At 39.5% G+C, this 19,609-nt stretch overlaps 1 protein-coding gene and 2 long non-coding RNA genes across 4 annotated transcripts in view; 1 reads left to right on the top strand and 2 right to left on the bottom strand.

Moving 5' to 3' along the window:
- The window catches only part of LOC138223302 (uncharacterized), a 30,023-nt gene extending 23,414 nt beyond the window's left edge, over positions 1-6,609 (bottom strand). Inside the window, exon 1 of the long non-coding RNA XR_011181725.1 lies at positions 5,934-6,609. This is a non-coding gene — a long non-coding RNA (uncharacterized lncRNA). The remainder of the gene's footprint in view (positions 1-5,933) is intronic.
- A 3,152-nt stretch (positions 6,610-9,761) lies between these two features.
- The window catches only part of LOC102696614 (polyunsaturated fatty acid lipoxygenase ALOX8-like), a 32,417-nt gene continuing 22,569 nt past the window's right edge, over positions 9,762-19,609 (bottom strand). Inside the window, exons 9-12 of the mRNA XM_069179450.1 lie at positions 18,997-19,118; positions 17,257-17,357; positions 15,012-15,182; positions 9,762-12,947 (exon numbers count right to left, since the gene is read on the bottom strand). Coding sequence (XP_069035551.1) covers positions 12,768-12,947; positions 15,012-15,182; positions 17,257-17,357; positions 18,997-19,118 — 574 coding nt within the window. The 3' untranslated portion in view covers positions 9,762-12,767. The remainder of the gene's footprint in view (positions 12,948-15,011; positions 15,183-17,256; positions 17,358-18,996; positions 19,119-19,609) is intronic.
- The window catches only part of LOC138223308 (uncharacterized), a 61,679-nt gene continuing 54,374 nt past the window's right edge, over positions 12,305-19,609 (top strand). For both annotated transcript variants that reach the window (XR_011181733.1, XR_011181734.1), the window contains exon 1: positions 12,305-12,625. This is a non-coding gene — a long non-coding RNA (uncharacterized lncRNA). The remainder of the gene's footprint in view (positions 12,626-19,609) is intronic.

Raw genomic sequence — 19,609 nt, 5'->3', positions numbered from 1 at the left:
CACAGCGTTTCCCTTACCGTTCTCTTGGTGAACTGTATTTTAATCGATCTGGGGTGCACAGACATGTTCGCTCTCCCGAGCCTGTGAACAGTGTCAATGGCCGATATCACGTCCTCCTGGTCCGGCAGGGTCCTTTTACAGATACCCTTCACTGTTACAACAATGTCCTCATCATGTTCCTCCTTAACTCCAAGTCATTTTAAATTCCATCGTCGAGGGTATCTGTCTGCATCGTTCGCTTTCAATTCAAGTTCTTTTATTTGTTTTTCTTGTTCAGTATTCACTCGTTTAAGATCTTTTACTTCACTTTTTAAGTCCTCAGCCTCTTTAAACACACAGACCATGGACTTTTTAAGACCTTCAATTCCAACTGTATTAAATCGAATCATTTTCTTCAGCTCACCCGTGTTCTGTGCCATCATGTTGAAGAAGTTGGTCTGGAGCTCCTCAAGCGTCAGCTCGCCCCCCGGGTTTTCACAGGTGTGCTGGGCAGGGACTCAGGCTCTTCCTCCGGCAGCTGAGTCTCACTCGGGCTGCAAGCGCTCGGGTACGAGTGCATCTCCAGTACTCTTTCCACGTCTCCTCCAGCTGCTTCACTTTTTTCTTTAGTTGCCATCAATCGAAGACCCAGCACTCTCTTTTCTTTTCCCAGTGCTACTCATATCGAAATTCTTAAACCTCCCAAAAAATTTTTTTTTCAATTATAACCGAAGTTTAAACAACTAGTGTTAAGTCCTTATTTTTCTGTAGTCAAAAAAAGCAAAGAAATAACATTCAGGTCATGTAAAACTAAAAAAAACTCCTCAGCCTCTCGCTAAGTGTTTATTCAAAAGTAAGACCCAAACGGTACGAACAATAGTAAGTGCACTCTTGCATATCAAAACATAAACTGTATAACCACGCAATCATGACAACTAGTGATGCGCGGGTTGACTGGGGTTCCCCCCAAAAAATATTTTAGATCGGGTTGGGCAGGTGCAGGTAAAAAAAAGCCGACCCGTGTATCACTAACGACAACAGACTACTGCAGGGTGGCACGGACACCGTCGCCAAACTGACCATCTCGTTTTCAGCGTGTAACATTTCATTCATGGTGCATGAAACTAAAACACTGAAGCCACGGGCGTGGATGGGGAGACTGTAGAGGTGAGGTGGTCCGCCATAACTCATGCTTCATTCAAACACCAAGGCAACAGAAGGGTACAGCCAAGGAGAAAGAATGGAAAATCTGCCCTTTCGGCAGACCCTCAAGCCAGCTAAGCCTACGACTAGACTGGTGCTCGTCCCATTACTGACACACACAGTCCTCTTAACTCCTGGTGAAACTCCGATACCTAGAACTAACACAAGTCCCTCCTCCCACTTTTTACAGCTTGCAGTTCTTAACAGTGCTCCTAGGGGGAGCCCCTTCATAGCGGACACTACAATATTCTTTCTTCTCACTCAAACTTAAACAGCGCAGACTTGTTATAAGAAAAATTATTAGGTCAGCCCGCAGACCACCAGTGGTCCGAGGAGCGCGGGCCAGGTGGTCCACACTTTGAGAACCACTGCTCTAAAGCACACTAAATAGTGATGTAGAGCTGCAGTATATGAGCAAATAATAGAACTAGCAGAACTAATAGAACTTTAATGTCTTTCTCTGTCTTTTGAAATTTGAAGTCTGAACACCGCAGAAGGTTTAAAGAGGTGGAATTAGATTCCAGCTGCCCCAGAAATTGATTTAAACTCTTGCATTGATTTGCACATGACATTCAATTTAATAATAATGGCAATATGTTTGGGAAGTTTAATCCTAGGAGAGGTGATTATGGATTGCATTACTTCATTACTTACATACTATCCCAGGAGATGAAATTAGATATTTAATCTCATTATGAGCAACTGCAGACTCCTCCATGAGCTGTCAGATGGGAACAGATATAAATACTATACAGAGGGAAAGCTGAGCTCTGAGGAACATCACAGCACTAATGCCTTGCCTGAATACATCACAAGAGACTGAGTTTCAGAATTCAGATGTTCATAATATTGACCGACTCATCAACAGACTCAATACATATAACATCATTGATCAAGTCTACTGTATATCACTGAGCACTATGATCCAAAATGTACTTATTGCATCACCTCACACCTCATGATGACCCTGGAAATTGTTAGCTATTTTGTGTTGCATTGGATACGACCAGAAACACAGATGTACTGTTAAACACCTTCTCCAATCCTCCTTCTTACAAGTTTTTAATGTCCGACACCTCACATCTCTTGATGGTGATGACTTAGTGCAACAAAGAGAACTCCAAGTTAAAACCACAGAGAGAAAAGCGCTATATAAGTGTGAGGGAATGTTATAAATTTTATGAAAACTGACAAACTGCTTATCTTTTAGTTTTCTAACTGCTTATAACATTGGCAAGTGGGAACATACGAGGGGGGCATCTATAGGTCAGTGGAAAAGTACAGCTCATGTCTTAAATATAGTAAAAAGGGAAGTAGAATGTCTTGTTTTGCAAATGTAAGCAATAACTTAAGTCTCAATAACTAGTTGTTTTCCGTTATCCAAGCTTGACTAAGAACTAATGGTTCGTTTTAGCGATTAGGTAATCTATGTTAGAGCTAGGAAGTTTGTCTGTTACTCTGTATAAAAAGCGCTGAGGAACATCTTTCGGGGAGACTAGTTTTTACAAACTGATCTCCTGTATGCATACGAATAAACAGCTCTTCTTTCACCAACACCCGGACTCGGAAATTTTAATGTTTCTACAAGTGTTAGCAATTATTATTATTATTGACTGCTATTTAACAGCCAAGCATTCAAGAGACCGAAATGTTCCCCTTTAGATCCCCTATCCCAGTCTATTAATGTTGGAAATGAAGTCTCGTTTGCAGTGTCACTTAAATGCTTTGATGCCAACTCCATGTGGGATTTAACATGGGTTTGACACTCAGCCATACAGGCCAGCTTTGTGGAGTGACTGGGATATTGTTTACTTTTGACATTTTCTCACTTCTCAGCCACTGGCCTCCCTAACCAGTTTCTTCTTTTCAGCTGGTCAGATTGGAAGGACTGGTATGTCACATCTTCCTCTTCTTAATGACTACATGACTGTGCTCGATATTCAGTGCCTTTAATTTTTTTAGAACCTTTGTCCTTATCTATGCATTTTAACAATTTTATCCCTTGTAATTTCTTGTTTTGAAAGCTTCTTGGTCTTCATGGGTCCGTCAATTGTAGCAAGCAAAATGTAGACTTAGACACAAACATGCGCGTGCACACACACACACACACACACACACACACACACACACACACACACACACACACACACACCAGGGCCAACTTTTCCAGAAGGCAATTAACATACCAGCATGTCTTTGGACATACTGGCAATGTGGGTCACAAATGGGAAATGCAAATAAATTCAGGGAGAGATCTAGGATTTGTGGTCAAGAGAACAAGCCAGAATCAAGCCAGCAAAATACAAAACAAGAGAGTTTTCAAAGCCCAGAGGGTATAGTACAAAGGAAGGGAATAAAGAGGTTGGGAATACAAATCTATATAGGAGCCCAGAGCAGAGTCTTTTTAATGTCTATCAAGATAGAGGTTGGTGACTTAATAGTGACTGGGACATTGTTTATTCACAGATATTTGTCACATCTCAGCCATTGGCCAGTTTCCTCTTTGCCTGGCTGGTCAGATTTGGAGGACAGGTACTGTATGTCACACTTTCCACTTCTGAATGATCACCTTTGCAGTGTTCAAAAGAATATTCAGTGTCTTCAAAACTCTTTTGCACCTTTGTCCTGAATTATGCCTTTTGACATGGTAGGTTTGAAAGATCCATGGATTCTTTGGTTGACATTAACATTGAAATTCTCCACCTAAACCAGGGACTTTACAGAAAGAGGTGTGCTGTATTTTGGAGTTATGTGAACACTATTATTGCAAACCGAGGCAATTCAACTGTCTGTGTGACTTGTCAACATAATTTTCTGAAAGTTTACTAATTTAGGATTGAAACTGCAAATTTATATTCTGTGCTTTGTGTTTCCAAGGTTTGTATAATTATTGATGAGACCCCAGTGTATCCTGTTAGCCCGGATCGTGGTCACCGGTGACCACGCCTGTCTCCCAGATGCCACTTTGTTTTAAAAGATAAACTCAAGATAAACAACGTTTTTTTCAAACCGCTCCACAAATTTTCTCACATGCACGTATTCTCCAATATCATAACAGCAAAACCATAAAGTTTGTTTCCACAGATATGACAGTATTATGCAATAAACCAATAAATTAATGAACCAGCAGAATATCAATAAAAACACCCTGCCACCCGTCAATATCATACATTTTTACCAACAAAACTGCAAAAGCAAAAACCAGCAGAAATATATATATGTCCCATGTTTTACCTTGTTCTGAAGCATGATATATATCCAAAATAACCCAGACTAGCTTATCTCAGGACGTGCAGACTATTGAACATTATTGATTACGTAATAAATGTTTGAAGAACGACCTCTAGAAATAAGGCGATCTGATTGGTAAAAACTGCTGTCATTCATTGTATTTTCAGCCAGTCAGAGGCCTTAGGGGGTAAGACTTCCTCTAGAAGCTTCAGCCTGCATTCCCCCTGCCTTTAACCTGTAAATCATTGACTCAGAAAGGGTAATCAATCAGTTTTTTATCAGTTTCTTATCAGTGCTCCTTTTTTTCACACCAGAAGGCAACTCTGAGTTTTTTTTTCATTGCATAACAGCAGATAAAGGCTCTCTAGCAGTGTCTTAAGGTTTTTATAACAATTGCAATGGTTATTATTCTTATTTTCAATATTTTTATGATTTTTTATTAATGTATTTATTTATTTCATTCCAGGTCCAGTCTTCACAAAACATGATGTAGATTTTTTTCTAATTGATCAATTTGTCCCAGATTTTTATCCAAGCTTGTAGTCACATAGAACAAGGTTTTCAAATCATTTCCAGGCCCTTGACATGTTTGTCTGCTTAGTGGACAAATTTGACAAAGTGTCTTTTCTATGCCAATGGAAACAGTCAACAGCCAAAAATATCCCAGCTGTCTGCAATGATGACTTTCAGTTACATGTATCTTTCAGTCTGTTGCAGATAGATCCAGAGCAATCAGCTCCTTCCCCTGGCCCTAGAACTGCACCAGGAGAGGTGCTACTGTATGTTGTCAGTCAATGAAGAGACTGAGAGCTGTGCTCCCGTTCAGTGCACAATGACAGTCACAAGCAAGAGACGTTTCCAAGCAACCAGCAACTTTGTCATTTTCCACTTTGTGGAATATCACAGCAATATGAACAAACACCTAAAATGAACATTTCTGAAGGTTAGGATGTTTCACTCCAAACTGAATAGGATCTAACTGGGTCAAAAATGTCAAGTCAGGACATTCAGGAAGGATGCTATCAGTACTAAGATATTTAGACCCCTGTACAGTTGCCTGGGTTGGACAAGGCAGGTTAATTAAGAGACGCTTTTCCCTTTCACCCTGAAGGTCTGAACTCTATACTTTACATTAAAAAAGATTAAAATGTACTATATGTCTGCATGGGGCAATAACACATCTAAATAAAACAGTAATACAGTACATATCAGCAACATCCACCATCCAGACTGTTGTTACATACTGTCCACAGGAGGTAGACAAAGACAACAACTGGTATTGCTTTGGGCTTTATTGATTAAAATAGATTCATCTGAGTGATATAGTTATTTAAAACAACTTATTAAATAATAAGAGAAGAATTCTCAAAGCATATGGTGCAGTTTTGCACCTGTTACTTTCTCAAGACTCCTCAGCCCTGACACATCAACTCTGTATTATCCTCTGTGGCTCGAGGAAGGAGCTATTACTGATGCTGGTAAACAGGGAATCTAATGTCTTAACACTAGTTACTTTTTACCTTTGTGTTGCTCCAGTGTCTGTTACGCATTCCACTCGCGCGTGTCTTCCTTCTTGCATTCCCACGCGCACACCCTGTAAAACAAGCTCACGCCGCAAGTAAACGCCAATCACATTTCTCTCCCGTCTCTAGTTTAGTTCTTTTTCGTCACTCCCCCCCCTTACTATTGTGGATTCTCTTCGAGCTCCCTAGTGCGCGTTTATCTCTTGCTTTTCTCCGGTTTTCGATCTCATTGCCTGCTTCTCGTTTTCGGTTTCGCCTTGTGATTTGGATTGCTGCTTCCTCGGTTGTACTTCCGTGTTCTGACCTACTCGCCTGCTTCCTGGGTTCGATTTCGCCTAGTGTTTTTGGATAGTTGCTTCCTCCTTGTCTCTCCGTGTTCAGACCTACTCACCTGCCTCCTGGTTTTCGTTTTTGCCTAGCGTATCTGCTTAGTGTCTTTCTCTTGTCTTGAGTCCTGCATAGGATCCTATTGCCCTAGCAGCCCTAATCTTAGTGTCTCTCAACAAACACTTGTATTACACTGATATCAAATTACCTGCATTCATTTTTTATGGAAAACAGTAGTGCTACCTCTTGGTGCAATTCTGGGGTTAGAAGCATGAGCTGAGATTTCCCTGGTTCTCTCTGCCACAGAACAACACAGACTTGTATAACTGCAACATATCACTGCACAATACCGTTTTATTTTTGGCTGTTGACAATTTTCATTTGCATAGAAAAGACACTTTGCATTGGCAGCACATGCTTCAGTGCTCTGGGAGTGTTTATAGCCCTGTGAGTTTAACACTTCATGACTGAGAGCTGCCCATTAAAGAAACCGAACCCACAGCAACAATGACTTTCATCACCATCTTCATCTGGACACTCCTCATCACTGCTCAGGGTAGGAATGTAATATTCAGCTACATATTTACTTAAGTGTATTTGCTTATTAGAAATTATGGATTGTTATAATTATGTTGGGGGGGAAAAAAGTAAATACAAGAAAATACTTCTTACAGCTCCAAGAATTCTAATATTTTATTCATTTGTTTCTTGTTTTCAGATGCCAGTGGACAGGTTACTGTGACTCAGACTCCAGTGCAAGTTACTGCTCCAGGACAGGCAGTCACTGTGAGGTGTAAGACCAGTCCTCAGTGTATAATGATGGCTCTGATGATTTTCTAGCCTGGTACCAACTTAAACCTGGAGAAGCACCCAAACTCCTGATCTATTGGGCAAATAGGTGACACTCTGGTGTTTCCACTCGTTTCAGTGGCAGTGCATCTAGGACTGACTTCACTCTGACCATCACAGGACTCCAGGCTGAAGACGCAGGAGATTACTGTCAGAGTGCCCACAACCTCAACAGTAAGTGGCTGTTCACACAGTGTTACACACCTGTATGAAAAACCTCCCTCATCAGGACTGTACAGTGACTGCACTGTCGCAGCTGGGACCCTCTACCTGTGCTGAGGGTTAATGCAATAACTGCTAATATTATACCACTAAATCCTCAAATGTATAATGAAATGATTAAAAAGACAATACAGGGAAGATAATCAAAAGAAACTAAATTAGTTGTGCCAGACTTATTTAGTACTTCTGGCTGCTGTTCAACAAAACTTTGATGGCTTTGAATCATTTCAAGAATGGGTAATAAAGTTAATTCCTCGTTTTAAAGGAATTTCCCTCTAATCTCTTATTGCTTTGAACTTGGGTTTGAGTATTCAAAATCCTGAAAGGGACTTGTGGCATGAACAGCATATGGTTTAATGCCTGTTTCAGGTTCCCTGTTCACTTCAAAGAGAATTTAGGTACCCACACTGGTATTCCCTGCTTAGCAATAATAAACTATTGAATATTCTCAACATGGAGTACTGGAGTCACTGGGCAACACTGCTGTACAGCTCTATCTCTGGTATATTTTACTGCAAAGTGTCAGGACAGTAGGACTACCCTGAGAGACTTACAGTATGTGTTATCATCACAGGACACCAGAGTCACTGAACAACACTGCTGTAAAGCTCTGAGTATACCAAGTACATACAAAGATATACGAGAACATGGTTTTTGTTTATGATTTTTGTTGTAAATGATTCATTATTTGTACAGTTTAGACTAGACACTGTAAAAATCACAATTACTTGGTGTCAAATGTTTGATACAAAGTCTGAAATAAATCAGATTACATACTGTAGTTTGATCTGTTCCACGTGTAATTTGTAGTGCTACAGTATATCAATTTAAGAATGTGAACAAAAGACAAAATAATTAGGGTTTTATGCTATACATTTAATGCTATTTGTGTTTTAAGCAGAGCTTCTCCAGAGGCTGTGTCCTGTGTCTTTGCCTTTACCTTCAGCACCTGCAGGAGGTCCCAGCTTCTGCAATGCAGTTGCTTTGCAGTTTTGATGAAGTAGTATGACTGTTTGTGTAATTTAGTGTAAACTCTGTCAGTAGTCAGTAGTCCCCTGCATTTTCAGACTGTGATGGTCAGAGTGAAATCACTCCCAGGTCCACTACCTCTTTAACACTCTGAGATCACAGGCTAACAGGCTGTTGCTCTCAGAGTCAGGACTTTAATACTTCTGTTGGGGCCACGCTGAGTGTTATGAGTGAGCAATGCAGCTCTGGTCTTGCAGTTCACAGCTACCTTCTGTCCTGGTGCACCAGATTTCACAAGCGTCTGAGTCACAGTAATCTGTCCAGGGGATTCTGAAAAGCCGTAAGTGGATGCTCTTATAAAAACACTTCAGAAAAAGTTTCATGTCATGTTTTTGATTTAATGTCCTGCTTTTACAGAAAATATTTTAAGTCTTTAAACTGACCTCTAGACATAAAAATAATATTTTATATCTGCCTTGAGCACAGATTATATTATTGCCTTGAACAGCAGCTCTCACTCATGAAGTGTGAAAATCACATGGCTATAAATACTTCCAGATCACTGAAGCGTGTGCGAGCGAGGAGTGTGATTGGCTGATTAGGCGTTTGGGAGGATCGGAAGGTGCTCGTTTCCGATTGCTGGCAGCCGTGTTCATCTGTCGCCGGCGTTCGCCCTGGGTACCGCGGATGGTGACACGAGCAGTATGTGGTTGGACTGTGGGAGTGAAAGGTAGCAAGCAGACCAAAAGCCATGTAAACATGGGGAGGGCATAGTTCAACTCCATACAGACAGAACCGCGTGTCTGGAATTGAACCCACAGCCCCACGATGAGAGATGTGCCAACCACTGGGCCACCAACCCCAAACTTCATTTTTACAAACTTTAGTTTTTCACCCTTGCCTCACAAGGAGTTGTTGTGATCGTGGAAGTCTTGTCAGCTTTGTACTGTTATTTCCTATCTCTACAAGACTTAAACATCCCACTGGAAATCCGTACCTGGGCTGGGCATGTCCGCGGTCTGACTCTGTGCTGGAAGTGTCCTGGTGGTGGGAGAGTGGAGATTTGCCTGGCGTTGTTGTGGAAAGGTCTCCTAGTGCAGAAGGAAAAGCACAGGATCTGCCCCCCACTCTGTTCCTGTGATTGCCCCGCTGTGGTGCTGCCTGAAGCGTTGTCCCCCAGAGATCTCTCATTTGCCTCCCAGCCGGAGCAAGATCGCCCCGAGATTGATTCCCCTTATGCAATAGATAGAATATTAATATTGTCACAAATGGGGGGGTTACGAAATTAATGAAAATTGGAGTTGACTGAGCACTTGAGTCAATAAGTAAAATAACTATTCATAACCCCCACCTTGTAAGTAATTTCTAGCAATATACCTGAGCGGCTGGTATAATTAGAGGCACATGAACTCTTTATTCTGTGGCGCAGATTTGTTGAGAGGAGTAATAATCCAGACATTTGGTTAAACATATTTATTAAGAACAAGACACAAGCTACACTACACGCAACAAAACATACAACACAAGCTACTCAATGTACAGTATTTACAAAGCAAGGTGTGTCCGAGACCTAACATTCTGAAAACCTCAGACTGCTACTTAGCATTAAGCTGTAGCTGTTTGTCAAACTTTTAACTTTTGTTTTAAAGTTTTTTCTGTTCCACTTGCATAAATGTTACCAAAAACAGATGTTTAAAGCATTTTAAATAAAAAAAAAACATGTGGTGGAATATACTGTGTTTGAGTGATTTACAGGTTAACTTTTATACAGATGAGAAAATACATCTTAACAGCATTTTACTTTAGTGGTGTTAACTCTATTGCACACACAACAAGGGACAGACAGCAAAACCTTAAGAAGACCAGGTCCATTTTCAAGGACCCTAGTCATCCCAGTCACAAACTGTTTTCCCTCCTACCGTCCGGTAAACGGTACCGAAGCATTCGGTCCAAGTCCAACAGACTACGGAACAGCTTCTACCTCCAGGCAATAAGACTGCTAAACAGCCAACCTGCAGCTCCTTCGGCGTTGTGGCCGAAGACCGCCCAGCCAATGTGTATGGCGAAGGGCATAGTAGCCAGGGTGGGGATTAAAGGTCACTGGGCAGCGCAGCTGACCACCCGGAGCGAAGTACATAGCAGTCAGAACTGTTAATCAGCATGTAGTTGTTCCTGGTTTATACCCCTTTATTCCTGTACCCACCTTCCAGCCTATATTCATGTACATGTACCTGAATGACCTTAGTGTGCTATAACCCCTGTTGGGCCTTGCTCCTGCTGTTGCTGTTGTGCTGGACACGGGTCCGAAAATAAAACACTTGTGTTCTTAGACAAACGAGCCACAATTCCTGTTATTAATCCTCGCTGAACCCGCCACGCTACAATATTTTCTCTAACCCTAATATTGGCACTGTACACTGTGCTCATCATTGAAGAAGTGTTGAAATAATACTGAGAGAGGTCAGAAAATGACACACAGAGTGTTAAATATTTAACACTGTGGCAATGTTTGAGCTCAAACTATTTGTTAATTTAAATCGGGTGACTGTGAAACCATTTACAGTAAACACCAAAAATGCGTGAACATGAACTCTGTTAGAGTTGATTTAACACTAGTCAAGTTGCTGTGTGGTTCCACACCCAGGGAAATGTGTAATCTCGCCTTTTTTCTCTTTTAATTAACAGACCTTGTGAATGATCACACAGACATCTATACCATAGACAATATACACATTTATTTTCAAAAATGATTTATCTGTATTGCACTACATATCTAGGACTCATCAAAGAGCTAACTGTAAATGACCACCCTATATTTTGTTCATACTCATTTCTAAGAATTTAAGATTAAACACAGCTACCAAGGCCCTGTCCCAGTATAAACACTAGCAACCTGGCACCCGTCATATGGCCGTTCTCGCTCAAGTCTGCATTTTCTCACGGTGTCCCATTTCTAAACAATATTCATGCATTCGTAAAATTTAACTTTTTAAAAACTTTTAAAAAAGGTTTAAAGCTTTTATTTTGTCACCCCATTCCGACTGATGAATATTCGTTTACCTACGATTTACAGTATTTTGTACACGGAATATTTAACGGTACCCATATTTAATAGTACAAACAATATTAACATTTCGTTTGTAATACATTTAATTATCATAATGGCACGTTATAATATACATAAAATGAAGTGGTCTGGGAAGAACCCTTTTTCTGAGCATTTTAAAAGGGATGTAAGGGGGTATTTAAAGACCATTTCGAAGTGGAAAAATATGAAAGCAGTGCGGACATTATTTTTATTTAATTTGTTTGATCTTTTTTCATAACTTTAATTTATGTAGTAATATGTACCCCCGACGATCTTTTTGTTTTGAATTGTTATATATACTCTTGTTTGTTTTGTAATTTTTGTTATTCTGTTAATAAATAAAAAAATACAAAATATATATTTAATAGTCCAAAGGTTTGAGGTATTGCCAAGTTTACCTTATTTAGTTTACTTCGAAAGAAAGCAAATGAATTCGTTATTTTCCTTGCACTGTCATTTTGGTACTGGGACAGACGATATGAAATGTATTTAGCAGTACACAGCTTTGAATAAACACAGAGCCAAGATTTCCTTAGTTTACTTCTGCAGTTTTGAGTCGAGCCTGGTGTGGCATTACGCGGGGGCAATCTGTTAATTATTTTGGCTAAATACTTTATCCACAAAAGTAAATACTGCTCCCTCTATTCATGCTTTAAAAGTTGAATTCCTTTTTTATTTAAACTCTATTAGAAATGTAAAGAATCAAAAGGCAAGACATACAATGGAAATATATAAAAAAGTACAATTTTTAGCTTTTACAATTGTGAATTCCTCTGGCTGTGAAGTATCTATTCCTGTATATATTTCATTATTCTGTCTCCTTTTTTGTATTTCTGGAGTTTAAAAACGTCTTTAAAGAAACATGACGCGGGGGCGTGTTCAGTGTGGAGGCGGAGCCCTGGATGAAGGGCGACTCGTCCTTCATGAGCCAGAACAGCTGTGATTGCTACAGCCAGACCACGCCATTAATCCAGGGCCTTGCCCCCACGCTGAACACGCCCCCGCCTAATGCTACACTGTTCAACACGAATGAACACGACGTGTCTCTACTTTTGTGCAGGGATAGACGAGGTGACATTCAATTTTATCAATTTTATCAAACTGCGAGCGGAGAATGACAAATCATTTTTTTTTTTAATATTGGAAGAGAAGCATCGACGGGAAGCATTTTGAGCCTGCGTCGTGTACCCAGCCAGTGACATCAGGCGAGGGGCCCGTCCACCTGTTTATAACGGTGAGTCCTGCAATACTCCCGCAACTGAGGTCCGCACCTGAGTACGTCACTGAAGTGCGGGCTTGAATGGGTCAGGGTCAGTGTGAGCACTGCGACACGGCCAAAGACCGCAGACTCTGGGTGGCACCTCTGATGGTGACACTTAGATATCTACACTATTGGCCACAAGCGATGGAAGCATGTAAGTGTACATCAGTTCAGTGCTTTTATTGCGTGACTTTATTTCGTCTTCAATCTTCTCCAGGTCAGATCGGAATCTTAAAATCAGATCCTGAGGTCTTTTCTCTGTGAAGTACTTCTCTGGATACTCTCCCAGTTTAGCCTGAGAAAGGAAAGTAGTTATTCGTTTACATTGACAATGTTGAAATACGTCTTTTTCAGTAATGAGTTAAAAGGCTGGACCTAAACCACAAATGTCATGTGGAACATAACTATGTTTTAGTTAAAGATAAAAATGTTGTTATTCGGCGTGGAAACTCTTGTTTTTTGTTTGGCATTAGGGGGCATTAGTTGTACACAGATGTCTCATCTAAAATGTTTATGGCTTTGACTGAGTATTGTAACTACAGTGTATGTGACAACATCTTCTGCAGCAAACAAAAAAAAGCTTTAATTGCATTGCAAACTAATACAGTATTTGAATTTGTAAGTTATTGATGAATAAAGGAGTTTGATACTTCTGAAAACTAGTGTTTTAGAAAATATATTTTTTTCTGTTTATATCCCTATGGGTTTTTAATATCTTGTCTAACTGACACCGATTTTGATATTATCCAGGGTGCAGATATTAATTCTGTCTTGAATAGTGATTGATGTAAAAGGAGACAGCATCTGGCATCCACAGTACTGAGAAACTTCAGTATACTGTATATGTGATCTGAGTGTGGTATCTTTCAAACAAAGAATTTACATTTCAAATATACTCCAGAATCCATTAACATTACGCATACCAGACTTCTTTCTTTAGAAAAACACTCGCAACAGAAAAAACACCCATGTATTGTCAGCAGCTACAGTATGTCACCCTGCAACTTACAACTGGCAACCCACTGAAGCTCCTAATGCCCCAGTGTAGTGATGGGGACACCATGCAATACAAAAGGTGCCATCCTTTGGATGACATAAAACCAAGGTCCTGACTCTCCATGGTCATTAAAAATCCCAAGGCACTTCTTGAAATGAATAGGGGTGTTCACTGGTGTCCTGGCCAAATTTCCCCCTGGCCTTTACCAATCATGGTATCTCTGAACTGGCTTCATCACTCTGCTCTCCTCCCCAATGATAGCTGATGTGTGGTGAGCATACTGTAGCACTATGGCTGCCATCGCATCATCCAGGTGGGGCTATACATTGTTAGTTGTGGGAGGGGAGTCACCATTACCTGTAAAGGTCTTTGAGTGGAGTGTCCAGAAAAGTGAAGTTTTATGCTGAGGCACTAAACATACTATATGGATAGCAGATGTATAGGACCAAATTAGCTAACCAAGACCAGACAGTCTTTACAGTGTCTGACCTCTGATAATCTTGCAGTCTACATCATGCATCCAGCTACAGACATTGTCTCCCTCTGCTCTGCTATTTCCCTGAAAGTTAAGAAGGTGTTTGATTGGTTGAAATGGGATGATCCATAGGTTAGGGTGTAGGTTGTATGCAATATGGGAAAACATGATTATTATGGCAGTATGTTTAAAATTCAGTATGGTACAAACATACCAATTGATTTCAATTTTCTATCATCTTATTTTTAAACTTGTTTTCAGCTTTAATGAAGATAGATGAAATTGTGCTAATTCAGCATTGTCATAATTCCTACAAATGAATTGGACTTAAGTATACTAAATTAAAACAGGGTGTGAATGCTAATTTGTCATTTTGAACTGTTAAGAACTGTCTGTTTAGAAAAAAATAGGCATCAGATATTTTATTAGCAAGTTAATGCCATGTAATATTTTCTAGACTGAAGTTGTTGAAATCGATTACTGTACTTTAGAGTAATTCTAAAACCAAAGACTGCAAACCAAAGCGCACAAACATGGACTAAACATGCAAGCATATCAGTTACAGGCCCAGTTGGAATGAAAGTCAGCAGATGCAGGGGTCACTCAGGAGCAGGCAATAGAACTTCAGATTGTTGAAGCTGATCCGCTTCAACTAGAAATGAATCTAGCTGGCTGGCCTGACTGCAGCTAAAAAGATGCCAACTCTAGTTTGGCATCCCCCATATTCCCTCCACTAACATTGGTGGACCCATATCATTTATAAAACATATTGGAAACCAGAATCTGGAGCCCACTCACCCACTGCCTCATCATTTCTTTCACAGGGGATGTGGCAACATTAAAATGTCTCAGCAGCTTATGTCACTGTGGCCGACGGAGTAACTCACATTGCGAGAGTAAGAGAAGCTGAGTGTCCTGGTCAGAATCAGGCTCAGTAAGGAGCTCTTGCAGTCAGCTAGACTGTGGACGAGCTCAGAAAAGCGGAGGTTCTGCTTCGTGGAGGGTGGAGGTTGGGTCATGGTGGGGGGGGCGTTAGGCATCCAGGAACAGTAGTCAAACTGAGGGATGAAACACACATGCATGAATACTGCACAATTTCTACATGTTCTAGCGTAAATGTTAATTTGTCTTTTGATTTATTAAAAATATCTCCCATAGATTTCTCCATTCAATTTATGCTCAGTTAGATTTGGAGAAAATTAGGCTGTACCAAATTTCATAAACATCCATGGGTAGATGTAGAAAAATATTCACAATCGTCATCAGCCATGCATGAGTCTGCCTTCATGAACTGTGTTCTGGTATCTTGCTAAATGGTGGCAATGGAGATATTTGTGTAAAATGTTCTAAATCAGAATGTTTATACAACTGCAATATTTATAGATATGACTTTTTAAATGAAAAGTAATATTACAGTTATAGTTATTTAAGGTATACATTAGTCAGCAGAGACTAATCCTAAGATTTAGAACTAAAACAGACAAAATGTCCTAATGACTTGTAACTATTGGTATTTAAAATCAATCAGTATAACTGAAGATTGTTCAGAATATAGCAGCACATATTTTAATGCCATCCTTATCTACAGACATCAGTACACATGTCCTGAATGTGCAGGCGTTCAGTTTCTGTCAGGGTTCTTCTGATGCTATACAAAGACTCATCTCCAAACGTTAAGCAAGTTTAGGCCTTGTTTGTTCTGGGATGGTTTCTCTATAGAAAAGCATGGCGCTGCTGTAAGTGGTATTGGTGGACACTAAGTGGTATTTGTGACACCACAATTTCTGAGACACTGAACCAAGGTCCGTAGTAGGTCAAATGTCTGTCTTAAACTAGAGGTGTTAACCCCAGTGTTTTGACTACATTACATTTTGGGACGGTACAAGTAGTACAATTTCTGGTTTCCCTTATTTTCTGACTTAATTCAGTTTTCTTTGGTCAAATACTAATAATGATGTAATTAACAGGCAAACATAAAGGAATATTGTACTTCATTCTTTTAATGAAGCTGTCTTAGCTGAGGAAGTGGTAGTGCTGGCCAAACATCTGAGGTGTCAGAAACCCCAAAGGATCCCCAAACCACTGATGCAGAGTGTTTTTTTTAACACGGAACTCGGATTGAGTTAGCGACGTCTGCTAGAGGCACATTAGGAGATGGTAGAAGAACCAGCCTGCTATACCTCAGTGGTTCAAATTCTAAAACATAGAGAAATATTGCCTTGAACTTAACAGTTGCAAATCTATCTGAATGGGCAAATTGCACTCAGGTAGGAGTATCCAGTTTTCTAAGATAAATATTAAAGATCAGAAGCAGACAAAAACAAATGTTTTGGCCTTCTGGTTGTGACGAGATGAAAGATCACATTAAATAAATTGATGTTTTTCAAAACAAAGGTCTCAAAAACTGCATAGAACAAGACATTTATTATAAAGGGTTTAGAATGTACTTCAATCAAGACTTCACAGTGAAGTGAAAGAATGAACAAAAATTAATTTGTTTGAGCATGAGGAGAAAAATGTTTTGAGCCAAAAAAGTGAAGTCCCAAATTTGATATCCTATTAAGTTGAAAGTCTCTGAAGGAGACTGAACAGTGATTTATGATGATCCGTGGGCAGTAGGAGAGGCACACAGGAGAACCATGTGTTTAAAATCAATTAATGTTTGGAGTGAACTTTGAGTACCTCATTTTATGATAATTCTGTCTATCCCATAATCAGTGATAAATCAAACAGAAAAGTTACGTTTTTATCCATATGTGAACATATGGAATAGTGCAGTGTATTACTTCCATTAAGTGATACATTTTCAGTTATTATTGTATTATAAAGATATTAACAAAAATGTTCCAAGCACAACATACACAGGACATTTAAACAGAAGATAATGTAGCATCGCAAGAACCACTCAGTGATTTGCAGGAATGCATTTTCCAGTAGTGTACAAGCCTGAATCAAAACCCCATTTTTAAGCCTTTTTAAAATGTGCCATGTTGTGCTTTGTATTGCATGAACAAACGACATGCATGGCTGCACTCCAGGGGTTGAAATGATCGATAAGGCACGATTCAACTGGAAAGAAAAAGGTATTTTAAATGAATAATGGACTTTTCCAGTCAGTAGAGCAGAGCTCACCTGTCCACTGTTGACTGCGCTGTGTTGGACCGAGCAGGTGAATATGACCATGGTGAGAAACTTCATTAGTTCCTGAACAGTGAGGAAAGTTCCTGGAATACCTGTCAGAAATGTAGTTACATAAAATAAAACATGGTGACAACACTAATATAATACTAGTAGTGCTGATGTATTTCTTAGTGGAAACATAAAATATGAATTAAGTTATCAGGTGGTTACAGCCTCTGTATAGCCATGGGAGAATTAGGACCTGTGTATGATGATGAGATATATGCTCTCCTCTCACAGGCATCAACAGTGTTCACTGATAGCATAATAGCAGGGCTATGATTTTTTCTCCACTAATTTTCTAACCTGTATATCAATTCTCCAGCATCAAGATAACATTGTAGCATTTTCTAAAGCTGTCATTTAATTTTTACAATTTATATGCATAGGTATGTGGATTAACAGTGATGTACAGTGCCCTCCAGAATTATTGGCATCCTTGGTAAAGATGAGCAAAAAAGGCTATGAAAAAGTGTCTTTGTTGTTTATCAGTTTGATCTTACAATGAAAATATGAGAGAAAACGAACCTTTCAGTGAGGTAAAATTATTCAAAGGAATAACTTTTGAATCAGATGTGTGATTTAATGTCAATAGTCATATACGGTACAGTGCACTCCAGAATTATTGGCACCCTTGGTAAAGATGAGCAAAATGAAATGCAAAAATGTCTTTAAAATGAATGCAATGAAAAAATGTAGGGGTGCCAATAATTGTGACATGTTTTTGAGAAAAATGTTTCTTTTTTTTCATAAGGGGTTATTTTATAAGGATCAGTTATTTGTTATACTCACTGTTTAAGGTAGAAATAAGCAGCAGCTGACAGATGAGAGAGAATTAGTGCAGGAAAGCAATCGTGGGTTAATAAACATTTAATACTGTGCTGATTTGTCTGAAGACCACACACAGGTGCGGCACTCCTAAGAATTTACTCCATGGTAAATTTCAATATTTTCAATATTCATTAACATTGCTTTCATTTGTAACCTTTTTCAGAAAAAAAAACTAACAGCCACATTACATTTTAAAATGGTGGCTAGTAGTGACGCGCAGGTCGGCTTGTTTTAGACCCGCACCCACCCGCGGTGGTGAGAACGAACCCGCGCACGTCTGACCCGATCTGAAATCTTTTTTTTTTTAACCCAAGTCTGCCCGTCCCGCAGTTGTGAGTCGACCTGCGCATCACTAGTAGCTAGGCTGCTAGTTTTTATATTTTATATAACGTAAAATGTGATCTTTTCATGAAATATGATTATTAGACCAAAACAGAGCTTAATTGAAGCTGCTGTTTCACTAACATCTAAAGCAACACAAGAGCCAGCTATCGATCTTCCCTAAACAGGGAAGTGCTGAAATCGGTATGCCAGAGCAGATCGATCACACTCTTTCCATGGGGATAAATTGGAGAAAACTGAATTTTCCAACCTCATACATCCTTCAGGAGTAGTTTCAGTTACGTTTACACCATCATAGTTGCTGACATTTTCATTTCTTGTTTCATTTACTTTTTTTGGGTAAAAAAATTTTTTGTCCTTGTGTTCTTCAGCCTAGTTCATAGCACAGCCACACATGCAAAATTCTGTTCAGAGTGAAATGTAATTCATTCGTATATAAGTCCCTTAAATCTTTGAAGCCCAAGGTGAAATACAGGGCATTCACTGCAAAATTCTTAATTGTTAGTGTTGGTGACCTACCTGACTCTTGCCTTCCTAAGAAACCGTTGGTGAAGATATCCTCTATCCAGGCCTGCAGCTCGGTGTCCTCCAGGACATCTTTGTCTGCTGGGTAGTAATGTTTCACCATGCCCTCCACAAACCTGACAAGCAAGCACAGCAGCTAAGAAACTCACTCAACACAGCAGGAGGAAGGGAGACAGTTTTGCAGGATGTGCTGTAAAGTCTTACATTCAGTGAGACAATAATTGTAACTTAAACATATCTTCAGAACTGATATCTAATTAATACAATTACCAATTTGCTACTGCTCGTGAGTTCTTTCTATTTCTTTAAGAAATGGGGGATTAGTCATAATGCATTGTGGTACCCAGTCAAAAATAGTTAGTCAGTTTGTACTTTTATCCCCAATTCCTGTTACTTTGCAGTTTAAGAAAACGTTTACAAAGTTTTAATGACATGGATAGTTGTTGCCTGTGTTTGTGAAGATGTAGATTATGCCCAGCATCTTAATAGAACAGTATTCACTCGACACAGGTCTCAAATTATCAAACCATTTGTTTACTTAAGGAATAAGTGGTGCAAATGAGTTTTAGTCATTAAAATTGATTTTTTTATACAGTATTGTCTTTTT

Source organism: Lepisosteus oculatus, chromosome 16 (genome assembly GCF_040954835.1).
Source record: "Lepisosteus oculatus isolate fLepOcu1 chromosome 16, fLepOcu1.hap2, whole genome shotgun sequence".
In the NCBI taxonomy this organism is placed as follows: Eukaryota; Metazoa; Chordata; class Actinopteri; order Semionotiformes; family Lepisosteidae; genus Lepisosteus; species Lepisosteus oculatus.
The sequence above is the reverse complement of the archived record's forward strand: the minus strand, read 5'-3'. Positions and strand labels throughout refer to the sequence as shown.